The sequence below is a fragment of the Ambystoma mexicanum genome, chromosome 1p, assembly GCF_040938575.1.
Source record: "Ambystoma mexicanum isolate Mex_15411 chromosome 1p, UKY_AmexF1_1, whole genome shotgun sequence".
Taxonomy (NCBI): domain Eukaryota; kingdom Metazoa; phylum Chordata; class Amphibia; order Caudata; family Ambystomatidae; genus Ambystoma; species Ambystoma mexicanum.
Genome location: NC_090921.1, coordinates 1,463,565,802 through 1,463,587,669, shown reverse-complemented (window position 1 = coordinate 1,463,587,669; position 21,868 = coordinate 1,463,565,802). Strand labels below are relative to the sequence as shown.

The 21,868-nt window shown below is 47.5% G+C and overlaps 1 protein-coding gene across 1 annotated transcript in view; it reads right to left on the bottom strand.

Annotated features, from left to right (window-relative positions):
* SMG5 (SMG5 nonsense mediated mRNA decay factor) overlaps window positions 1-21,868 on the bottom strand; it is a 1,109,458-nt gene that overhangs the window by 429,765 nt on the left and 657,825 nt on the right. Inside the window, exons 13-14 of the mRNA XM_069607113.1 lie at window positions 5,725-5,894; window positions 4,170-4,245 (exon numbers count right to left, since the gene is read on the bottom strand). Coding sequence (XP_069463214.1) covers window positions 4,170-4,245; window positions 5,725-5,894 — 246 coding nt within the window. The remainder of the gene's footprint in view (window positions 1-4,169; window positions 4,246-5,724; window positions 5,895-21,868) is intronic.

The window sequence follows — 21,868 nt, the reverse complement described above, 5'->3', positions numbered from 1 at the left end:
ATGCCAAGATTGTCAAGTGGGACTTCGACTTGCTCTATGCGTTGCAGCCTATAATGGTCACTATGCTGGTTCTCAGGAGACATTGCCTGTCCAATCTGGATCGCTCTGGAACAGGGCCAGAGAATGTGGTAGCCATTGAGTTGCTGGACAAGGCCATCTGCCCTCCCTGGTGTCTCTTCTCCCCCACATGCGGGGGGTGAGGTGGGGCTTGTTGAAGTTGGGGGTCCTGCACCCCATACCTCCACAGCCTGAACCTTCATGCCGGGCTGCTGAAAGGCTAAGGTATAAGGCATGGGATCTGTCGGATGGTGTGCTCTTCTCTTGCTCCACTCTTGCTCTTCTGTCTTTTGTCCAGACAATCCTGCAGATTGGTACAGTGAAGGGGTATCTTGCAATTATTTTGGTCTTCAAAAGGACCCAGGAGCAAGGCTCCTTTTTCATGATCCCAGCGGTCATACGATTCCTGAGGGGTCTCTTTCTAATGTTTCCTCCAAGCCAGTTTGTAGTACCAGTGTATGATTTAAATTTTGTGTTAACTTTTGTAATGGGTTCAAAACATCTATCAGCCAGTCTTCTTTCCTCTGCCTCATCCCTCCAAGGCAGAGGAGCGCTTCAATTTACTAGATACGTTGTGGGCCCTCAAGTTCTATGTGTCTCATACAAGCAAGTCTATCAAAGATGAGGAATTTGTGGGAAGGAGTCCACTAGATCTTTTAGATGGACGTCCCTCCCACAGATGTTAAGATGGATTTCTAGAATCTGGCCAGTGGACAGATTTTTGGAGGCCACCCTAGTTATGAACAGGGTGCTCTGAGAGGTTAGCCAAAACCCAATCAATGTACGGGGATGACCAGTCAAGGTTTATTCTCATGCGAGAATGAGTGGGGTCAGGTGCCCTTAATGAGCACAAACAATATGGTACAAAATAATTCAATTTTGGTCAGTCAAGTATGAAAATACTGTTATTATAGGCCTTCTGAACACACTGGAAAATGAAAGTAAGAGTATTATCGCAAAACATGTTACAAATATATACAGTCACCATAGGTTCAAATATACATCAAATCACTTAAACAGCAAAGCAGCTAAGTATTTTAGATGCAGTCAAGGATGGAATCATATCACAAGACAAAAACCTAGCTTAAGTCCAAACCCCAAGATGAATGGGGCCTTGAGCCCAAAAGTCACAGGAGAAACCATGTTTCTCACCAGAATGATGTATCTGTAGCTTTGTTTCAATAGGCTTGTGCTGGTGATAGTTTGAAAAGTTCTACAACAACTTTACCAGAATTAAGTATGGGTTCTCCTTTCTTCCAGAACAAAGGCTAACCCAGGGGTAGTATACTTCACTGAGGTTGGACAACCAAAAGGTTAGTGGAATGGAATAAGGAGACAAAGGGACTTGTTCCCAATGTTGTCATAGGAGGAGCAGGAGGAGGGTGACTGGCACAATGCATTACTTACCCCCACTGACTGAGATTTTCCCACATGACTTCTTGGATCATCTGGAAGTATCGGGGACTTGATCTTCCACAGTTTGTTAAAGGCAGAGGTACCCAGGAGTTGCAGGTTCGAGGATTCTTCCAGCTGATTGGAAAACAAAGAAATGCAGAATCCACTGATGCAGACCTTTTCAGAACACTTCACAGGTTGGAGGAAGCAGAGTTTCAGAGACATTCTCTGCACACAGGTGATGACAGGAATCCATCCAGTCGTGGTCACAGCAGCTGTTCTAGGACAGGTTCGCCTTTAGGTGTAAAGATGAAGTTTGAGAAGAAGGCTACTTGTGGGAGTAGCTGGTGACTACTGAAATCTGGACTCTAACACGGATGCTTCTTGAGAGGTAGCTCATATGAGAGAGCTTGTCAGTCCATCGGGCAGGCTAGGGACACTTCTGAAGGAGCCTTCCGAATTGTCCCTGGAGCTCAAGGGCTGGATCCTGTGAGAAGGCATTGAGACTAGTTGGTCTCACTCGTTCAAGGGCTGAAGCACTGTCAGGTCTTCTGAGATCAGGCAGAGTAGCAGGGCTTACCGGGCTGTCTAATGGAAGGCAATGCTGAGCCACTTCAGGAGTCATCTTCGGATCCTCAGAAGGTTGCTCTTCGCGGGATTCTTTGCTCCACCAATGATCTGAAGACAGGGCTACAGGGGTCCTTTTCTTGTCGAAAATCCGAGGTGAAAGCAAGACCAAGCACACCAATGGTAAGAATCTGCACCATTTATCCCACACCCAGACTTTCTGGCACTATGGAGGTGGACTGAAACTAGACAGTTCTCACACGCTTCCTGGGCACGACACACACAAAGGCCCACTAGTCTGAAAATGCAGCAGCTTTCCTGGGCAAGTGCTTGACCTTGTAAGGACATTCCTTACCTGACAGGACAGGAAGAATGCCACACTACAATATGGCCAAAGAACAAGCAAAATCTTGTGGCATGGCCATTTTAGGGCACTAGCCATGTTTAGTAGCCAAACGGGGTAAATGCGAATGGGTATACCAAAAATAAGGCAAAAACTGTAAGCTTGTCTTTAGGCATGTATATAAGTAACCAAAAAACCCATGTATAAAAAGCTCAGGTGATACATAAGTATCCCCATTGCAATGCAACCTGCTGTATGCAATGTTAAAAAGTATAAGGATTAAAAAAGGGAAACAGATTCCCAGTACCGATAGTCTAAGGGACGGATCAGTTTTCCCATAACAATGAGCAAAAAGGCAAGTGAAGCCGAGGGCTTTACTTCCTTTCAAAAAGTCAGACAGGATAAACACAGAGCAAAAAGAATGGGGGTCCATACGAAACTATGAAAGAAAAGTTGCAAAAAATAGAAATCTTTCCTTACAACAGATTCCTCATCACCCTCCCTACCTGCCCCTCTTGGTGGATAGTTCGTACATCTTTTTTCTGAGGTTCCTAAGCATCAGATTGCTATCGGACAAATGGTGGAACTCAGGTCATGAGGCACCTCTATACATTGGGCCACGGTGCTCTCCGTAGCAGCAGAAATGTTTCAGAAGAGCCGCTGTGCTGGGAGATAAATTTCAAAGATTAGGAATCTGTGGGAGTAATGTCCAACAGAAAGAACATTACCGAGAGGCGAGTAATTTGTTCTTTACTACCATCTCTCGCCCATCCAGAGTGAAGCTTGACTTCTGTGCCAGCTACTACAGTGAGTCTGGAATAAGAGGAACAACCTGTAGTGTCTGACATTACAGGTTGGTCTTCCTAAACGCTCACCAGAACACTTGTAGAAAATATTCCAAAAATGTGTTAATTAGATAACTTGAACAGTGTTCCATGGCACAGCTTCGTTGGTGAAGTGTATTAATGTATGAATCTGGTTACGATACCTTGCTGGAGATCACCCAACAGTCTCCTTATAAGATGATGTGGAATCAATGATCTGCAAGGGTCTAGCGGCTTTGAACAAAGTGTACCTTGTCATGGTAAGTGGGTTAGCAATTTCAGAACGCAATTGCAAATGTTTAGCAATTCAAAGATTACCAGGATTTCAAACACAAATTGATATATTGTCACTTAAAGGGGAGTAGACATACCAAACTACCATTCATGATTTACATAACAGACTGCAAAGTGTAGGGAGGTTGTGCTAAACTAGTGCTTGCCATAAACATCTCAGACTGCCCTTGATGCCACCACTCAGCCTACAACAACAGGATGGCATTGAGTGGACTGAAAGGAGCTTCTACTCTTCAGCAAGCATGGCTGCTGCTTTTGTGTATTCAGCATGACATTAAATATTTCTTTCTGCCTATCCTTTGACATTTCAACAGGCACCAGAATTTGAATGAAGCCGAATGGGAAGGGAGGGGTAATGATCTGATATGATAGGATAGGATATTTATAACGCGCTTAATACCAACAGGTTTCTAAGCGCGGACTCGGGGATCGAACCTGTGGTGCTCTGTGCCGTTTTGCTTTTCAAGGCGAGCACGTTGCCCCCGAGCTATCCTTGCGAGACGAGTAATGTTTTTGTACTATGTGAAAAGTCAAATGTTTGGCTGAAACACAATAAAAAAAATAAAAACAGATGGTAGGGGTTTTGAACCCTACATTAGAACTGGGCTAGGCGTCATCTCCCTCCCAATCATTAAAAGCATTATGCACCATGAAATCATGTGGTGGCCCTTTTAATGCATTTCACATACCTGCTTCCCGTACTTTCCCAGCAGAAGGTAGAAGGTTTAGAAGCATGGACACACGGTTCCATAGGGTTTGGGAGCTCTGTGAACACGAGACAGTGGAAAGGCCTGTTAGTTTATAAAGAGTTGCTCTGGTATTGTGTGCACATTCACAGACATTGCTAAAAGCGATATTTCACATCTGTCACATTTTGTATTAATGCTTCTTTCAGGAAGCAGAAAATATGTGGTGTGAATAAACAGTTTTTAATGGATAAAGAACGTTGGTAGCAATCTTATTTCTAGGGGACTGAAACTTTTGTGAACTGTGCTGTGGGGGTAGGAGTGCAGGAATTTGTGGGTGGGGCGAAGGGTGAAATTGAGTGCACAAAAATGGGACAATAATGACAATCATAAGGAAGTGGTGGGGCACGAAGGGGGCAAAGGTACCAGCCATGTGGGTGGAGGGAAGGTGTCAGCCTAAAAGTGAGGAGTCACTTACCGAAGGAGACAGATTGGCAGCATCTTTCCAGGATTCCTATCAAAGGGATGCACTCTTTGCTGGGTAAGGACACCCTAGTATTGTATATCAGGGGAGTGAGACCTATAAACAAGATAATGGCCAGTGAGAGCTGTGATTGAGGGTGGTGGAAGTGGTTAACTCTGTGCAGGGTGACTTGCGGTTCTGAATCTGGGCTGCCGCCAAAAGGAATGGTGACGGCAGCAGTAGCAACTACAGGGCATGGATGAAGCCTGCAGAAGGTTGGGCGATGGCAAAGCCTGGGCAGTCATGTCATGCAAAGATGGGAGGGAGGGCAGTGGTCGTCTCCAAAGAAGGTGGACTCATTTCGGACCCCATTGATGTTCAGCACTGTTACAACAGACACCAGCCAATGGCTATTAAAAGGTGGCAGAGGGAGGGGAGATATCTAGGCACAGATCCTCGCTATTTTGAGAATCTGGCCAGCTGCCATAATAAAAAAAAGTGGCAAATGGATGAAAGCAACAGATGGAGGTCAGGACCCATCTTCCACAAGCAGGTGGCATAGCTTGGGGAGTCAAATCTTCAGATGCTGTTTCATTCAAGGTGGAGCCGGGACAAGGGACGGCGTTTCTAAAGCAAGAGGAACCACTCTTAACAAAGAAGCCCATGTTGTAGCATTCAATCATTGATAAACCATTGTTCTAGAGCAGGGGTATGCAACGGTTTTGTACACCACCACCCACAATGCCTTATCATTGACCAAGCTGGATAGGTTGATTAAAGTTTTTCCAAAACATCTGGCGAGACAAATGCTTTAGGCTCCTCCTGTTCTAGGGGCTAAAGATTACATTTAGTTTCAGCTAGAGCATCAAACTTTAATCAGTATCCTGAAATCACCAGATAGCACCTGAGCAGCATTGCATGCAGACGTACAGAGAGCAATGCGTGAAACTGTCCAACAATCCAGACTCATTGTAGGTATGTTTCACAAATTCATCTATTACACAGATTAGCAGCTCCATAAATTAGGGGGCGACACTAGGAATTCAAAGGGAATGTGGTGGGCACCAATAATTCAGCGATTAAAGATTCCCTTACCTGTGCACACATAATGATTATGTCGGTGTTCGTTCTAAGCCAATCTAAGAAGACTTTGACGATTGGTAGCAGCCCCTCACTGGCAATAACCTCCAGTTTCTCCTGAAGACTTCTCTCATTTCGACAAGATTTGTTGCTGACAACACTATCTTCAGAATCTGATCCGTCTTCTGAAAAGAAAAAGATAACAGTAACCATGAGGTGTCCAAATACAGCAGGGATCTAGTCTTGCTAGAAAGATAAATCTGTACCAATGGTTAGCATGCAAACGTCTCTTTCAATGCCTATGTTTTGTAAACAAAGTGAGGCAACATGGGAGTGAAGCAAAGGATACAGGTCTATCAAAATCAAGTTAGAACAACGATTTAAACTTTTTGAAAAAATACAACCAAGAGTGATAGCTGCTTCAAAGTACAGCTTAAAAAACCTATGCTTTTCCAGAAACAAAGCATGGCTTGTGCTTCTGAAATTCCATAGCCTGTCTCAAAAGTTCATTATTGTTTTGTGAACATCTAATGGGAATAAAAACATCAGCCTCTGATTTTTGTGGGTTACGCATAGCAGTTTGGCTAATATGGACGGTGATTTTACACAGGGTGTCTTAGGGAGATTAGTGCACAACCCTCTAGTGAGGGCTGTGGAACCGTCTAACCTACGTGCTGAACGGTGTGACACGTAAAAGAAAAGAACAAACTCTTATGGTAGGTGCAATAGAGCAGTCAGGGTTAACTTCAGGAGTTAGGAAGTCCAACAGCAAGGTACAATTATTCCAAACAGTCATCACAAAAGCACACTACACATTACAAGGTCATACATATCTAAAGGAGGAAAATAAGTACTCTGGTGTAACATAACAATAGAACATAGTGTAAAATAGTAAATGATCAGTGAAAACCTAACTCACTCTAGATCCTAAAATCTAAGCTCCATTCCTGCTAACAGCCATTATGCATTTAGACTTGGAGGTGAGAGTAGGCCGTACCACCAATGGCCTCAAGAACACACTAACTCACTCCGGTCAGAGTCTGGAAATTCGACCCCATGGCCATGGGGGCCTGCGCTCGCTGTAAGATGGCTGATGTTTCTTTTCTACATCTTGCTTGAACCAGTAATCAGGTGGCTGGATTGTGGTGCCTAGTTTCGGAAAAACTTGCAGACATAACTGGGCATTCACTTGCACCAGTTTACTGTTCCTAAACATGTTTGGATATTTTTAGCAATAGCGTTGTTGCTGGCCAAATGGCAGATTGCATCCCACTGGTGCTCCACGGTCCCTCCCAAGCTGGATGATTGGTACAGGGACTTCATACTGTGTAATAAGAGGATGTTTACGGGAACTGTCTTCAACCCAGACTAAACCTAGAGATTATTGTTAAGTGTTGAAGTCCTATTTCAGGAAACCCGTTGGTCTAACCTAAGTGTAAATGTGTTTTGCTTAATGAGATCTGGGTCACACTGATGCGACTATATCAGTCTTCTTATATGTGTTCTAAGATGTTGTTACTTGAAATGGGATTGTAATGGATAATAACCAATATGCTTGGTGCTGATATTTGCCAGTTACTGTGTCAATATGTCATGAGTCTACTGCCTTTGGATACTCTGTAAAATGTCCACTGCCTTGTATTAATGCAAAGATGTTAAAGTATTAAAAAAGAAAAAAACAACTCCCGTAAAAGGTTAAAGGGTTTTTATTAAGGCTTCTGCAAAGCGCTCACCAAGGGACCCTCTAGTCTTCCATGGGTTGTCCCTCTTCAGCCCAGGAGTCCCTAAACCCCAACGGTGTCACTAGGGATCCAGAACCCCTACCATCTACAAACTGATTTGCTGGTTGTGAGGGCATCAAATCAAACCGCTCATCTATCCAACTCCCTCTGGGAATTCCGAGGTGAAGCCCCTCCGTAGGTCCCACAGAAACAAGGATTTTTACAACTGGGTTGAGTGTCCTTTCCTCTTGCACCCTTTTACTACTCACCATGAGCCTCTATCTCCCTTTCAATATTCCCTATTTCTCCGCCCATCTCTCCCTTACACTCACTCTCGTGTCCTCTGATGTTACTCTGTACTCCCAACCTCCACCTCGGATGCCATTCCCCGCTGCAAACTCCTCCCTTCTGTTTTTTTGTTGCAAACTCTTTCCATTCCCTGCAGCACCCTCACCTTTCCATTCCATTCCCCGCAGCACCCGCCCCTTCCATTTCCGCAGCACCCTTCCATTCCCCGCAGCACCCGCCCCTTCCATTTCCGCAGGGCCCTTCCCCTTCCATTCCCCGCAGCACGCTCCCCCTTCCACTCCCCGCAGCACCCTCCGCCTCCCACTCCCCGCAGCACCCTCCGCCTCCCACTCCCCGCAGCACCCTCCGCCTCCCATTCCCCGCAGCACCCTCCGCCTCCCATTCCCCGCAGCACCTTCTGTTCCTCACGGAACCCTTGCCCGTCTATTTGCCACTGCACCCTCCCTGGTTGCATCAGATTTCAGAACTGAGAAAAAACATTCTTGGGTAAACTATATATTTTTTTCCAACACCCATCCCAACATATTTTAGGCCTGGTACAATTATATAAACACACTTTAGCCCAATAATATCTAAAGTAGTGGGTGAAGAAAATATTGATTTCCCAGCAATGTTTTGTTATAAAGATATCACCGATATCCTCCTCTCTCTACTGCCACTACACAATGCCACACTTTCATCCACTTCTTCTCCCAGTCACCTTCCGTTCACTCCACCATACTCCCAAACACGCTCAAACACACCTCCCTACACTCTACTTTACTCTCCCTCACTCACCACACATACACCCCACTCTCTCAACAACCTTCACCTTGCACATGCTGCCTGTAATTCTCCTCCCTGCTCCACTTGGTCTCCTGGGTCCACCTTCACCTCCATCCATTTATCTCACTTATGCAAGCAACACTGCCCTGGTCTCCCCTCCCACTTCTATCCTCCTACTGGCCCCTCCATCGGTTCTCTCCATCAGCTGGCTATGCGGGCCAACTGTTTGATTCCTTTCCCCCAGGGGTCACGTTGCATTCATAAGTTGACAGTTAACAGGCCTGTAGCCCTGCCCTGTTTTCACACACAGATCTACCGACTTTAGGAAATGTAGGCCCGTTTTTAGAGTCCATGTCTGCTTTATGTGGTGCATCTGTATTATGGTGTGACCTGTATGTGTTCCTCAACCTGCATCATTTTATGCGGAACAAAAGCTTAGGTTATCCTGCCCACACCAGATGACCATTCTGTCACAGCCAGTCAGAGTGAATCTTTGCAGGGGACGAGATGAAGGATCAGATTACCAAGGAACTTTAACCCAGAGCCAACCACAGCTTTGAAAGCCAAAATGAGAATAGCAACCTACTCCGGTGTGAGCCCCACCACCGTGAAGTAGACAAAGTGATTGAGATGGCTCCAGGAGCATGGAGGAACCTGCACAAGACATGGGCCAGCTGCTCAGCTGGAAAACATCTGCAGCACTCCAGCAAAAATTGCCCCAGCAGCAGGACGGGGTGGAGGAGACTCAGATTGGCACGGAGAAGCACATGTGGGGTGTTCAGGTCCCGACAACCTTTCAGCAAGTGGTAGCTTTTAACAACAAGGTACAAGATCCTGGCGGTGGCCTTAAACAGCAAGAAACAGTGATACAATTGCCAGACAACGGTTCCTGGATGAAACAGAATTTTTCCCTGATGAAGGACCTCATAAGTCTGGAATAAAGTGGCCCATTCTGTCTGCCCTTCATTTAAAGAAGATTTTACAATATTAAAGAATATATTTGACTTTGAAAAATATGTACATTTAATTTTTATATGTATCCTATGAACACAGTAACTTTGGTTACAAAGGAGCCATCAGGTCTTCTCCAGCAGTTCTGCTTGAGGTTATTTTTCCGCCTTGTGGTTACTGGTAGGCACCAAATGACTTAATTAAGATTAAATAACTTTCCTCTTCAAATTAAGGTGGTGCCTGCTTACTTGTTTCTTGGATATCTTCTATATGTACCCACACTACATGTGCTAGCCTAAGCCTGCTCAACAATCACAATAGGAAGCTTGAAACAAAGGTTTTGGTGGCCAGTCATTCAGGGAAGGCCTAGAAAACCACCAAACACTCAGGGGTATACCCCACAGGTAGGATACCCCACATGTAGGATGGCTAGTCAAGGGCCTCTCCTCTCGGCCTATCCGTTTGCTAAGAATGCAGTTAACTACTGATATTCTAAACATTGACTTCAGAAGCAGCATGGAAAAAACATTACTTTGCATTCAATGAACAGCACTGCAATTACCCAGCAATACTTTTCACTGCACGTTAAATGTGATAAAAAAGCAACCAATTTAATACACCAAAGTGAAAGGAAAGTTAAAATAGGAAACCAAGGTTTCCACTTTTGTAGAGAACACCTCGGGAGGATAGCTCAGAGGCAACGTGCTCACCTTGGAAGCAAGACGACACGGAGCAACACAGGTTCGATCCCCCAGGTCCGTGCTTAGAAACCTCTGGATATTAAGCGCATCATAAATAACCGATCATATAACCTGTTCCATTTGACATCAAACCTAATGCATGCTCATGCTAAAATTATTCCAATTGAACCAAGTTTAGGATTAAACAACATGGTTGATTATAAGCATTTTAAACTTTAAAAAATAAAAGGACATTTAATTTACTAACTTCATTATTTACTTTACTAGATTTTTAAATTAATGCATTTTACCTCACTAGCCATTGGCAAGTGATAACAATCTTAGCGAGAATCAAATGGTGTGTTGTGTGCATTGCCCTAATACATTCTGCCCTCAGGACTACTCCATGTCAGGTGTACATAAATATTGGGTTCAAGCACAAATGTTAAAAATAGGTCCTCCTGTCCCTGGTATATGTTCCTATTCTTACCACTTCACCACATATTACGCACTATTCAATCACACACTGCTCATATGTAAATGCACCTTACCTAGGACTGATATCGCTCTCTCTTACTACTTTGGAAGTCATCTCTGTTTGAAATCACACACTGTTCTTAAATGAATACTAATAGAAAGTGAATAAGACTTGTGCTGTGGGAATTGTAGTCTGTATTTGCAATGCTTCTATGGAATAGGCTATGTTGAGAATCATTTGAGTGGATAAATATTGCATGATGAGATGTGAAGCCAGCACCATGAGAAAACCTGGAGAGGGAATTAACCATCACCAAGCTGGCCTACAAACAGCAGCGTTGGCTCTATGGAGCAGAAAGAAAGCAAAACCATCAATACGCCGAATGTCCCATCCCTCTCCTCCATACTGTATGGGCGTTCCCGCCAGTGGACAGGACTCTACCTTTTGCACCGCAAAATAAGCACTTCCCCTTTACATTTTAATTCAGACTAGTCTCAGTGTGGAAACGGATTTGACCACGCACAGAGACCCTGCCATCTGGAGCCACACTTCTATCCCCTTTCCCGCCCAACGGGAACGGACACCTGAACCATGTCAGTAATTTATTTTTGCACACTTAACCCAAAACACCTCAAAAGCATTCATTTTTCATATTAATCCGACCCCGGCCTTCAGTGCTTCTGTTCCCCCAGCACATGCCAGGTTTGTCATGCTTCAGCTTGGGCACATTCTGCAAGAGTCCTTTTCCGGCCTCGGACCCTCACAATCTGTCCAGAATGTTTGGGGAGCGAGCACCAGTGTGGGATTCGTGCATGGCTTGTGACGCCTTAACACAGTCCCTGAAGAAGAACAAATCACTTCACTCTCGGTAATGTTTTTTCTAATGGATGTTCCACTCATGGATTCTTCTTCTAGGAGGTCCCCATCTCAGCACGGTTGTTCTATGGAAAACCTGCCACCGCCAGGAGGCCTAGCACGGCTCTGCATCTGCTCAGTCAGATGCCTCTTTGCGGCCGACGTCGAGGTCAGTATATATAGCAGTGTCACGCCCAGTCACCTCAGTGCCACCCTTTTCCCTAGCACTCTGAAGCAGAGGCACTGTAAAACCGATGGTGTACTAGCTTCATGCAAAGAGGGCGGACCAGGTAGGGAGGGCAATGAGGAATCCGTGAGAGGAACATCAATCAGAAAGAACATAACAGAGGAGTAATTCTTTTTTCTTAATAGATTCTCTACTCCCACAGATTCCTCATTTATGAATGACTGGCAATCCAAGCAGCAATGCTTAAAATATGTTTGCACGGATGTCCACATTGCCGCCTGGCAAATATCCAGGCCAGTGACTCCCAGGGCAGAGGTGGCAGCCACTCCAATGGTAGAATGGGACCCTCAGGCATATCCTGACTAGGCAGATCATACCATTCTGAGATGCAGAGAATGATCCACCTGGACAGGTTTTTTTTTGGTCACAGCAATGCCAGCACAAGCACCATCGTAACCAACGAAAAGCTGGTCATCTTTCCTAGACTCTAGTACGCAAGACTTACAAATTAAGGGCCCATACCGGTTCCAGTCAATTGAATCGTTCCTCTGCCTTAGAGGGGTGAGGTGGAGGAAGAATTACAGGAAGATGGATTTTCTGAGAGCGATGGACCACCTGCGGCAGTAAGGAGGATCTCACTCAATGCCACTCTGTTTGGAATAAAAACAAATCGGCAGGTAAAAGACAATACCTGAGCTCACCTTACCCGTCTCGCGGAAGTGATGGAAATCAGGTTAATTACCTTAAGGGTGAGCAATCGAATAGAACAGGAACGAAGGGGCTCAAACAGATTGTCAATAACGTTATTTAAAACTAAATTCAAATCCCACACCGGAACCACAAACTGGCGGGAGGCGGTTACACAAACCCAGCAAGAACTGCATAACAGTGGGGGTTGTGAAAATGAACCCTTTTCTGGGTAGGTAACCCTTTACAGTGCCAATCTACAGACCCGCCTGGGCCAAAGATAGAAAATCCATCACAGGGGATAGAGGACAGGATAAGGGATCCAGGTCGCTCTACCGGTACCAAATAGAAGATCTAGGTCACCTGCAAACATAAATGGATTTCGTAGCGGGCCTCTGCGCTGAAGCAGCACATCGAAGACATTGTCTGACAAGTACCAGCCTCATTAGGCAAGCATGAAGGTTCTGAAGTCTACACAAGGCATCCACTGTCACATTCTCTCTGGACAGAGACAAGGCCCTCAATGCCACCTTGCTTGCTTAGGTATTGCATGGCCACTGTGTTGTCCATCAGGATCAGTACAATCTTGAGTTTCGCAGAAGGGAGGAAAGTGACTGAGGCCAGTCTGATCGCCCTCATCCCCAGCAAGTTTATGCGTTTCCAAGACTCCGTAGACCACAGTTGGCTCACTGTTGAGTTTGACAGGCGAGCACTGCAACCAGTCAGATGAGTCTGTGACCACTGTCAACTGGGGCCAAGGTTGGTGAAACACACCCTTCAGCAAGTTGTCTCAAGGCTCACCACGCAAGACCCTGAGCCACCTGGTCCGAGACCTGCAAAGGGTCTGACATATGTCCCTGAAACTGCGACCATTGGTAACAGAGAAGCCGCTGAAGTGATCTTGTGTGCAGCCTCACCTTTGGTACCACTAGGATGCAGGAGGCATGAGGTCCAGAAGCTGCAGAAAGACAGGCTTGTCCGTGGGATTGGAGGACATGGCCCATCCGAAAGATACTCGCCATTCTGTCCTTGGGTGGGAAGGCCCTACCTAGGAGAGTGTCGAAGATCACACCGATAAATCAGGGGGACTGGGATGGCGAAGCCTACAACTTTTTGAAGTGCAGGGAAAAACCCAGGCTGGGAGGGAGTGCATGTGCAGAGTAGGTGCTCCAACATTGGCTCATCCAAGCTCGCTCCCCAGATCTAGTCGTCCAGGTTAGGTAAAGACATGAAGGTCCTCCCTCCTGAGGTAAGCTGCCACTCCTGCTAGCAGCGAGAACGCTGGGAGCTGAAGAAAGCCCGAATGGCAGGACCTTGAATTGGTAATGGGTTGATCCACCAGGAACATCAGGTACTTCCTGTGTTTTTTAATGAGCCTCTTTTGCTTGCATCATCATGGTTGGGGCTACCTTCTCCATGCAGTCAACTGTACGGGGCCTTTTATGTGCATTATCAGTTCGGGCACTTTGGGCCTTGCGGCTGCCCATGGGGAAGAGGTCTTCGCCCCTGTAGTGATAGTGACTCCCTGTCTTTGTTATGTGAGGGCGCAAGATCTTCGGGCTGTACTGGGCTAGGGATTTTTTCTGAGGTTGCTCTTAACCCTTCGCCCTGCTACTCGAGCAATTCACTTCTTTAGTCCCTGGATTACCAGCAGGGCAAGCACTGCTTGCTACTCGCCAGTGCAGCACTCTGAGACCTTCCCAGTGTTTGTATGCTGGGTTTCTGTGGGTACAGAAGTCCCTTGTGTCATCTCTGTCGTTTAGATAGGACTGTACTGGAGGGGTCCCCCACCTCTTAACAGCTTAGTGACATAAATTTGTGTCAGCTGACTAATGTCGTGGGCTTCCCTGTATGACTCTTTAGGCTGTATAGTAATGAGCGGTGGGGGGTTAGGGGAGGGTGGGAGGCGCTACTGTAACGCCCTCTTGCTTGGCATGCCTTCCTCTGCTTCCCGGGCAGTACCTGCCTTGCCCTTTTCCCAGGGCATATTGACCACAGCCCCTTGCGGCAAAGGCGGAAAAGGTGCAAAAACCCCGGGCCCGAGAGGACTACTATGCAGAAGGCTGTTACACCACTAGCCCCAAAGACTCAGTCGCCTTGGACGACTGGACCTTCTGGAGAGCGTGGCCAACCTCAGCTCGAAAAAGGTTATGGCCGTCAAATGTCATATCCAACAGCCTGGTCTGGACATCAGCCACAAAACCCAAAGTTCGCAGTCATGAGTGGCACCTGACCACTGACCTAGTGGCCATGCCCCTTACCACAAAGTCCGCTGTGTCCACTCCCGACAACAGAATCTGACGTTCCACCTCCTTGCCAGCAACAGACCAAGGACAGGAAGCCGTCCATTACCTCTCCCTCTGGGACGTATTCAGCCACATTGGCCACTATCATTTAAAGACCAAAGGAGAACTTTGCCATGGCGCTAGAAGGATTCACAGCCTGCAGTGTAAGACTGCTCCACACAAAAAACCCTTCCTTCCCCATACATCGAACCTCTTACTTCCCCTGTGCGGTGGAAGGGAGGGGGATTGTAGAAGTCTTCATTCAAACTATTGCGGCCAAGTTCTCAGGCGAAGCATAGGAGGAAAGGAAGGCCGGGTCTGACGAAGTGGGACAGTGTTTCCTTGCCAGATACCAGTCCACTGCTGGAACAGAGGCAGGTTTCTCCCACACAGCCAAATTGGAGTTCCTCCATTGCCACTTTGAAGATGAGCACGCTTCTCTTTTTGGGGGGCATCATCCACAATATCGCAAGGTTTGTACTGAACCTTGGTCCTAGACAGTGTAGATAGTCCCAGACTACTGGCCACCTTGGCCATCAAGCAGTGGAAGGCAGCGTAAGGCTTTCCTGCGGTGGGAGCTGGCAAGGTGTCTCCGGAGAGGGTACAAGGGCACTGGCCCCCCCCTGCAGATCCTCTGCCAGGCCTAGCATGTTTTCACCTACACATTAGAATTCTTCTGGAAAATCTTTCCCCTCCCTAGAAAACATAGGTTCAAGCCAAAAAGGGACCTAGTTGCCCTCCTTGTCTTAGATTACATACATCCTTGACATAAAGGCGTGCTTAGGAAGTGGTATGTATTCCAGCGGAGCCTCAGTATCCACAGAGCCAACGAATGTGCCAGTGCCCTGAAAGGGCCTGTTGGCGCAGAGAGGCTGCTGTTTCCATATGGTCGAGGCCCAAGTCCCTAGGAGTGTGGGAGTAGTCCCCAGAGAATACCCTGCTGGTTGCCGCAGACCCAGTGTGACCCTGCAGCACAGAGGACAGAGCTGCCAACATCTTGCCGAAGATGTCCAACATCTTTAGGTGGAAGTTCTAGCATTCATCCGGCTTGGAGGACTGGGTAGGAAAACGTACCTGCGCTGGACGTTGAAGATATTCCATGGAGCAGTGGCTCTTCTTTGAAGAAGCAGACGAATGTTAGTGCGAGAACTCACTCAGTGAGCAGGACCTATTCAGATTCTTCTTGTCCTTTTCTTTGCACAGAGTCTTACTCATCGGAGCATCGTTCTGCGCTCATCGACTGAGAAGCCTCACCCTTCGCCTTGTGGAAAAATGTGAAGATTATCGTACCCTCTCCCAGGGGGACTTCGGGTGCATGGACTGGCATGGCCCCCAATCCTGGGTTTCATGCTCTTCTGCCGAGCAATATAAACAAATACAGTGGAGATCCGAGAACATCTGCTGGCCACAGTTGTCACATGGCTTGAAGCACAGAGGCCTTAGATGGAGTAGGCATGGCACATTCGAAACAATAGGTAAGCTTGATGAGCGTGTTTCGATCAGCAAATGGAGTGAGATGAAAAAAAAGGAACAGAGGTCACAGGCCGCTATATGTACTGACCCCGACAACCTGTCTGGTGCAGGGCGCTCAGAGGGGTCGGAGGCAGCCGCACTGTGCCCCCTGGTGATGGAATAGTTTCCAGAGAACAGTTGCACTGGAATAGGGATATCAGATGAGGAATCCGTGGGAGGAAAGAATCCATTACAACAGGCTTGCATGGTAGAGACATTTTATTTCAAAATCACCACCAGAACAATAGCTTTTTGCACCAAAAAGGAAGAACACAACTTTTTTCTAAAGCACCTCAGAAAAGGCACTCCGTTCCATGAGTTCTTTACCTCAGAAGAGCCATGAGGATACCAATACCGGTGCCAGACCTGAGGCTCAAAAGGCTATTGGTGGCTGCACAAAGGGGTCTCTCGACTCTACCGTGTCTGTTACAAAGGGTTTTAAAAGCTCTTTGACCAGACATTGATCCGATGGGACTTTATGCAGAAGGATTACCAACTGTAAGGCTGAGAACAACAAGCCTGACTCTCAGAGATCGCTCAGAAGTCGCAAAGAGAACCAGGCTCTGGCCCAAACGTCCAGATAGGCCTCTTCAGGGCTCTGCACCAGACTGCTTTCCTGAGCAATGCCATTTTGCCTCACTAGTCTGAGTATCACAAAATGGCAGCAAGACGAGCAGCGTCTTCAGTAAAGTCCTCTCGGTCGTGATCCTTGATCTGATCCTAAAAGCTAATGAAATACAAAGATTCATAAGACACCAACCATACCCACGTAAGGGCAAAGCACTCCCTCCCCCGCCCCCCACATTCCTGAGAAAAAACAATAAATCTGGCCAAGAATCGAAGCCCGTAAGTGGGACCCCCCGGGGCAGGCAAGATGGCGGATGCTGCCGTGGCTCTAAGGCGAAGGAGGATGGGGCCAGGAGCGACACTGAAACCTGTTGATTAAACTGCTGTGGAAGGAGACCTAAACCCCCTAGCATTTGGAGTGCGGCTGTGGCTGGAGCAAATGCTGAGATGCGCGGGTGAGAGCTGGTCCCAGCGCATGGTGCCATTAAAAGTGAGGTGGCGGAAAACCACAGGCGCCGTTGCTCGAAAACAGGCTGCGATGGGCGGAGCGGAGCAACAGGAGCGGTCAGGTATAACGGAGCGGAAATGCGCCCGACACAGTGGACAGCGAAACAACTGAACTGGACCACCATACACGGGTAGCAAGGAACTGCAGACCCACTGGGGCAGGAAACAGAGGAGGCTTCGGAGTGCAGAGGCGGTGCCGGCACGGGCTGAAACACTGGCAGTGGTCGTGTTGCTGGTGCAGGTGTCTCGACAAACAACCTGATCCGGAATGCGTTGCTGGAGCAAGAGTATCAGCAAACGGCCTGAAGCGAAATCCAACAAGGTGGCAGTGTGCGACGTGGACCGTGTCACATGTGAGGAGCAGCTGCGGTCGAAGGGGAGATCAGCAAGGAGTCAACTGATGGGACGACTACCAACATGGATGACACGGTAGGCCAAATGGCAGAACTGCGCCTGAGTTTGCAACAGGGAATTTTACCCCCAGGCGGACACCTGTGGTGACTCCGTGGGAGGTGTGCGGCGGCGTAAAAGAGACACCCAGCGCGAATAAGGGGCATGGCAACATTGACTATAAACTGCAGAGGATGTACACTGCGACGGCTCCCACATTAACTCTCTGCTGAAATAGTCAGCACACTTGGGCACCCCAGGGCAAGATACGGGAGCCACTGGCACACAAAAGCTCTGCACAAGGCAGGGACAAACTCTGCCAATATGGGCAGCAGGAGTCTAGCAACACAATGAAAAGAAGTTCACTTATAACACAGAAGTACGTATGTAACGAATAGTGTTGAAGTGGCTAGCAAGCTGAGAGACCCTATTGATACATAATGAGATGCTGAGAGAGAACGACGAGTACCGCAAAGCATCTACAACTGATACCTGAGTAGTGAAGGTCGTAGTAAGTTACACGAAGAACCCGCCATAAGGACTGCCCAATCAGGGGGAGGACTAGTTCACAGTCGTCAAAGCGGTGACTGCCAAGCTCACCTCTCCCCTATACTCAGCAGACACTAAGGTGAATGACTGAAAAGTGGTATAATGTCAAGGAGCGAGAGGCTCTCAACCACGTACGACTGGGGGAAGCGCACCCTCAGACCAAGTCACACAGGCACACTGCAGTGTATCATACAGGGGCAGGTGAATAAACTTGAGGGGAAGCGGAATCATATGGGCAGTCGGCGGCACCGACAACCTTAGAGCTGCGCAAAAGGTGAACACTGGGCGAAGCGAGCAACAAGCGAAAATATATAACACTGCAAAAAGACCAATGGAACACTGAAGAGAACTGGCACACCAGCATGCCCGAAGGCAGAATCAGCACACTAAGGAGTACTGGACAAAAGCTCTGGTAGGGACACGAAAAGCAGATTACTCAGCCGCACATCCGCAACGCGAGGGAACTGGGAAACGGCAGAAGCAACAGGAGTTCGAGCACCACAATCAAAACAGAGAAGCCAGGAAAGTTGTTCATCTACAAACTACACCCCGGAACACAACCCAGGCAGAAGCACAACACACTGGGGTAGCAGAACCCAAAAACAGTGTCAAAAGTTACACTGCCAAATGCACAGTTGAAACCACGCAAGGTCACAGACTCTCTAAACAGACTCTCTAAACACAGACAACAGGGGGAAACACAGGGAACTGTTCAGGCCTGGGTACACCCCACCTGCACGCAGAAAAGCGACTCGCAGCGTGAGCAAGAATATTAGCAAGTTGAAGACAGCAATTTACTCCCACAAAAGTAAAGAAAGGCATGCCCCGCGAAAGGGGAAAGGAAAGTCAACGATCATGGACTCCTTTGCTGCAACCAGACCATGCAAATCGGCACAAAACAGCAATGCGGGATGCAGTGACCAGAAGTTCCCAAATGACAGCAACAAAGATCAACAGGTTCTGGAGGCTATAGCCACACTGAGATCCTTCATTGACCCTAAAATGATAGAGGTAAGGACGGATATGCAATTAATGAGGCAGGACATGCAGAACCTGACAGAAAGAGGAACGACTATCGAGACTGGGCTGCAAGAAACAACGGAAATTGTGAAAGATTTGCAATCTAGAGTGCAGGAACTAGAGAAGAGAAATGCAGTGTTGGAGGCAAGATCGGAAGACGCTGAAGTACGGGCCAGGTGCAATAATGTGCGCTTACTGGGAATTCCTGAGGGAATGGAAGGCCCGGACCCCACAGGATTTGTGGAAACCCTACTACAAGAGATAGGGTACAGGTAAGCTATCGCAAGGATTTGCGGTGGAAAGGGCCCACAGATCCCTACAAAAAAGACCACCGCCGGGCTCACATCCCCACCCGATGATTGCAAGAATACTGAATTGCCAGGACAGAGAAGTTATATTAAAATACTCGAGAGAAGGAGGAGAAATAAGAAGAGACAACTCAATAGCTATATATCCGCATTATACGCCCACAGTACAAAGAGCAAGGAACTCCTTTGTCCCAATAAAAAGGAGACGCGGGATGTTGAAACTCAAATACATGCTGATGTACCCGTCCAGACTTAAGCTGATCTATAAAGGACGGGCCGTTTTCCTGGAGACTCCGGCAGCGGCTAACCTGTGGCTATAATAAAATAACTTGGCTGAGGGGGAGGAAGCTGTGACATGAGCAAGGCACGGGCCAGGAGGCGTGGAGGGAGCTGTGAAATGAAAAAATTCACAAACATGGTTATTGTGGGTTATTTCTTAAAACATCCAATGTTCAGTATAGCAATGTTAAGAGGCATAAGACTGACGGGAGACCTGCCGGGCCACTTGGCCTGGGCTAAGGGTTCCAACCCACGAAAAGATTGTGCCGGCCTGGTGCAGGCACAACACAACTCGCACCCAATGACCCGGATGAGCCAAGGTGGCGCAGAGGTGCCAGAGAGCTGCTGGGATGGAGCAGCAGCTGGGCTAGGTTTAGATTTGTTTGTTTTTTGGAATGTTTTAAGTACTTCACACGGCATGTCAGTTGAGGGGGCAAAGGTCACAACAACTAGAAACAGAAGGGGGTCACACAGGCAGAGATGCAAGGAAGAGGGGGTGGAGAGACCGCTTAAAGGACAGCGGGAAGTTGAGGGGCAGCTAGGGAGAATGACAGTATATGGTCATAGCAGCTAACAAAGGTGTTAACGTGGAATGTACAGGGGATGAGCACATATCTGCCTAGAAACCGTATTAAATCCTTCCTGAACAGGAGAAAGGTGTTGATTGCCCTATTGCAAGAAACTCATCTCACAAAGGACACTATGGCCAAGGTTAAGGAATACTGAGGGGTGGTCGGGGGGAGGGGGAGGACTACAGGGATATGGAGCAGCATATTCTAAATATGCACAAGGTGTTTTACATGGATAAGTGCATTCATACCCTTCCGATTACTGGGGATGGAGGCAGACGCAGGCGGAAGGTACCTAATATTGAGAGGTTGTATTGAGCACACAGAAATTTGTGTAGTCAACTCCTATTTCCCAAACCACAGGATCCCTGCGCACCTTAACATGCTATGCACACTGGAGTAACCCCATTTCAGGATTGCTTCTTTGTTTGGGTGGGGGGGGGGGGCATTTTAATTGCGAAAGGGGCCTAGAACTAGAATGAGCTAACCCAATGAAACAAGCAGATGCAGCCACATTGACGATAAACGCAACTATGGGGAACCTAGACTTGGTTGATGTGTGGAGGGAGCTACATCCGATAGAGGATACTCTTATTTCTCTTCCCCACAGTCTGTATACCAGCCTAGATTACCTATTAGTCAGCAGGACCCACCTCCCACAAATGGTGTTGGCACAATACTGGGCAGAACCGTCTCGGACCATTCACCACTAATCACGGAATGGCAGATGCAAGGCCCGAGACCCCCACATACCATTATTGTGCATGCCTGTAGATACACTGACGGATCGGGCCTTCAGAGGGGACCTCCAAAACAAAATAGAGGAATATACTGAAAGAAATGTGGAAAGCGTGAAGGACTGGCGTATGGTATGGGAGGCATTGAAGGTAGTGGTGAGGTCATAGCTGGTGCAGGGGGCATCAGAACAACATTGAGGATGGACCTGGAGAAACAAGAGGAGATTAGACAGATGGAAGCTAGCACCCGGGGAGGAATCAAACCTAGTGGAAGCCAGACGCAGCTGCCAGGAAGCCTGAGAGAGATTGTCAAAGTTTGATTACATGGTGAAAACCACCAGAGCCCACGCGGAGGGGGATACATCTGGCAGACTATCGTGGCTATGTAGGAGGGAACACCCTGGACATTTAACAGACATTAATGATTAAACAGGCGTGACACATAGGTCACAACAATCCATCAATGACACATTCACGGAATTCTATTCCCACTTGTATGGCCACGACTCTTTGGTGCCCCAAGACGACATACTAGACACACTGAAAGAAATAGGTTTGCCCAAACTAAGCAAAACACAACGTGAGGCTTTGGAGGGGGATATTTCGCTTGAGGATGTAAGTGAGGCAATCGAGTCACTAGCCATCAGCAAGACACCAGGACACGATGGGCTCCCGCCAGAGTTTTATAAGACACATGAACTGGCTCTGACCCCAGTACTACACAAGTTATTCAGATAAGCATATGAAAAATGGGTGCTGCCGGGGAGTATGAGGGAAACGCTTGTGATCCCCATATCCAAACA